The 1,555-nt window shown below is 59.5% G+C and overlaps 1 protein-coding gene across 1 annotated transcript in view; it reads left to right on the top strand.

Moving 5' to 3' along the window:
• FAM214B (family with sequence similarity 214, member B) overlaps window positions 1–1,555 on the top strand; it is a 6,241-nt gene that overhangs the window by 245 nt on the left and 4,441 nt on the right. The window contains 1 exon segment of the mRNA XM_010012901.1: window positions 1–861. This exon segment is cut by the window's left edge and continues 6 nt beyond it. Within this exon segment, the coding sequence (XP_010011203.1) occupies window positions 1–861 (861 nt within the window).

The raw sequence follows: 1,555 nt of genomic DNA, 5'->3' as shown, positions 1-1,555 counted from the left end.
CGGGCCGGCAGCCGGACGGCTGTCAAAAGGGGATACCCCGACCAGCGAACTACGGAGGGAGGGCGAGACCCCAAACGAACTCAATGGGGTGTCGGAGGGGTGGATGGCAAGTGCGATGTGGGCCCTGGGGAGGCTTCCCTGGATGATGATGATACCTTTGAGGATGGTCTGTTGGTGGAGGAGCTCTCCCTGTGCGGCTCTGCCCAGCACTTCTCCCACAGTGGGCTGCGGGTAGTGGAGCACCGGTGTGAGGGCAGCCCTAGCCACAGCCCCAAGGCCAGTAGAGATGACAAGTTGCAGGATGTCTCCTCTTCCTCCTGGCCCCAGCACATTGGCTGCAGTACTTTGCACATGAGAGACGGTTGCCCTGTCTCTTCTGGGGATCAGCCCATGGACTATGGGCAGAATGGAGAGCGGGCAAGTGGCCACGACTTACTTCACCTTGATTTGCACAATATTGCACACACAGCCCAGCTGGACTCTGGTGTGAAGAAAGAGAAGCCGGGGAGCAGCCCAGCTCACAGCAGCGGGGCTAGTGGAGAAGAGGGATGGCCAGTAGAGGCCAATGGGTGCAAGGAGCCCGCAGCTCCACAGACAGTGCTCAGCCCTGAGCCCTGCAACCTGAGCTCCCTGGACAAGACACCCTGTGGGAGCAGCCAGTTCAGTGCCAGCAGCTGCCCGGCCAAGAGGAAGCTGCTGCCTGCTGGTGAGGTTGTGGCCGACTCCTGCTCTGAGGATGAGAGCCTGTCCCCACCGGCAAGGAAGAAGAGGGTCCTGCCGTGCCATCCTGTGCCCACAGCCTGCCGCAGCACTGATGCCAAGGCAGCTCCTTTCTGGAATCACCTGCTTCCCACAGCCAAGGTGAGCATCGCTCGTGAGGGATTCCCCCAGGCAGGAAATGGCCTGGGAATACCCAGAGCTTAGTGCTGTTGCCAAGGGCAATGTGGGCAATGGTGGAGCCGTGCCCTGTTCTGTCCCAGTGCCACAGCACTGGTGTGAGTAGGGCAGCTCACACAGTCTGTAGGTTGTCACCAGCTTCTGACACCTTGTAGTTGCTGGATCCTCTTCTTGCAACCAGCTCTTTAGCCTGGAGAGCCTTGCTCGGACAGGGTGCAGCCTCCAAGTAACACATGGGTACATGGCGTGGGGCCGCATACAGTGTCTGATAACTTCGTGTTAAACTAGACTTATCAGCAGGCTTGGGAAGAGCAGCTGGCCTCTGTCTGCATGATGAGGTGTGGGACGGCTTGAGTCCCTGGCCATGATATCCATCAGGAGAAGGGTTTGGTGGCAGGGAGCGGGACTGGACATGCTCTGGCCAAGGAGTGGGAGCCCCACTGCTGTGTGCAGAGATGCCGCTGGCTTTTCTGTGTTTCTGGGATGCACGTGGCATGCCCCAGGGTGCCACCAGCTCTCAGAAATGGGGCAGACTCCAGAGGTTTGCAACCAGCCTGGCAGCCAAGGAGCTGTCTTTGATTCCTCTCTGCTTACCCACCCCTCCTGACCAGCTCCCTGCCCTCACTATGTGCTGCTGGCTGAGGCTGCAGCACGCTAA

This window comes from Nestor notabilis, unplaced genomic scaffold (genome assembly GCF_000696875.1).
Source record: "Nestor notabilis isolate BGI_N333 unplaced genomic scaffold, ASM69687v1 scaffold6464, whole genome shotgun sequence".
Lineage (NCBI taxonomy): Eukaryota > Metazoa > Chordata > Aves > Psittaciformes > Psittacidae > Nestor > Nestor notabilis.
This window is presented reverse-complemented; position numbering and strand designations above follow the sequence as displayed.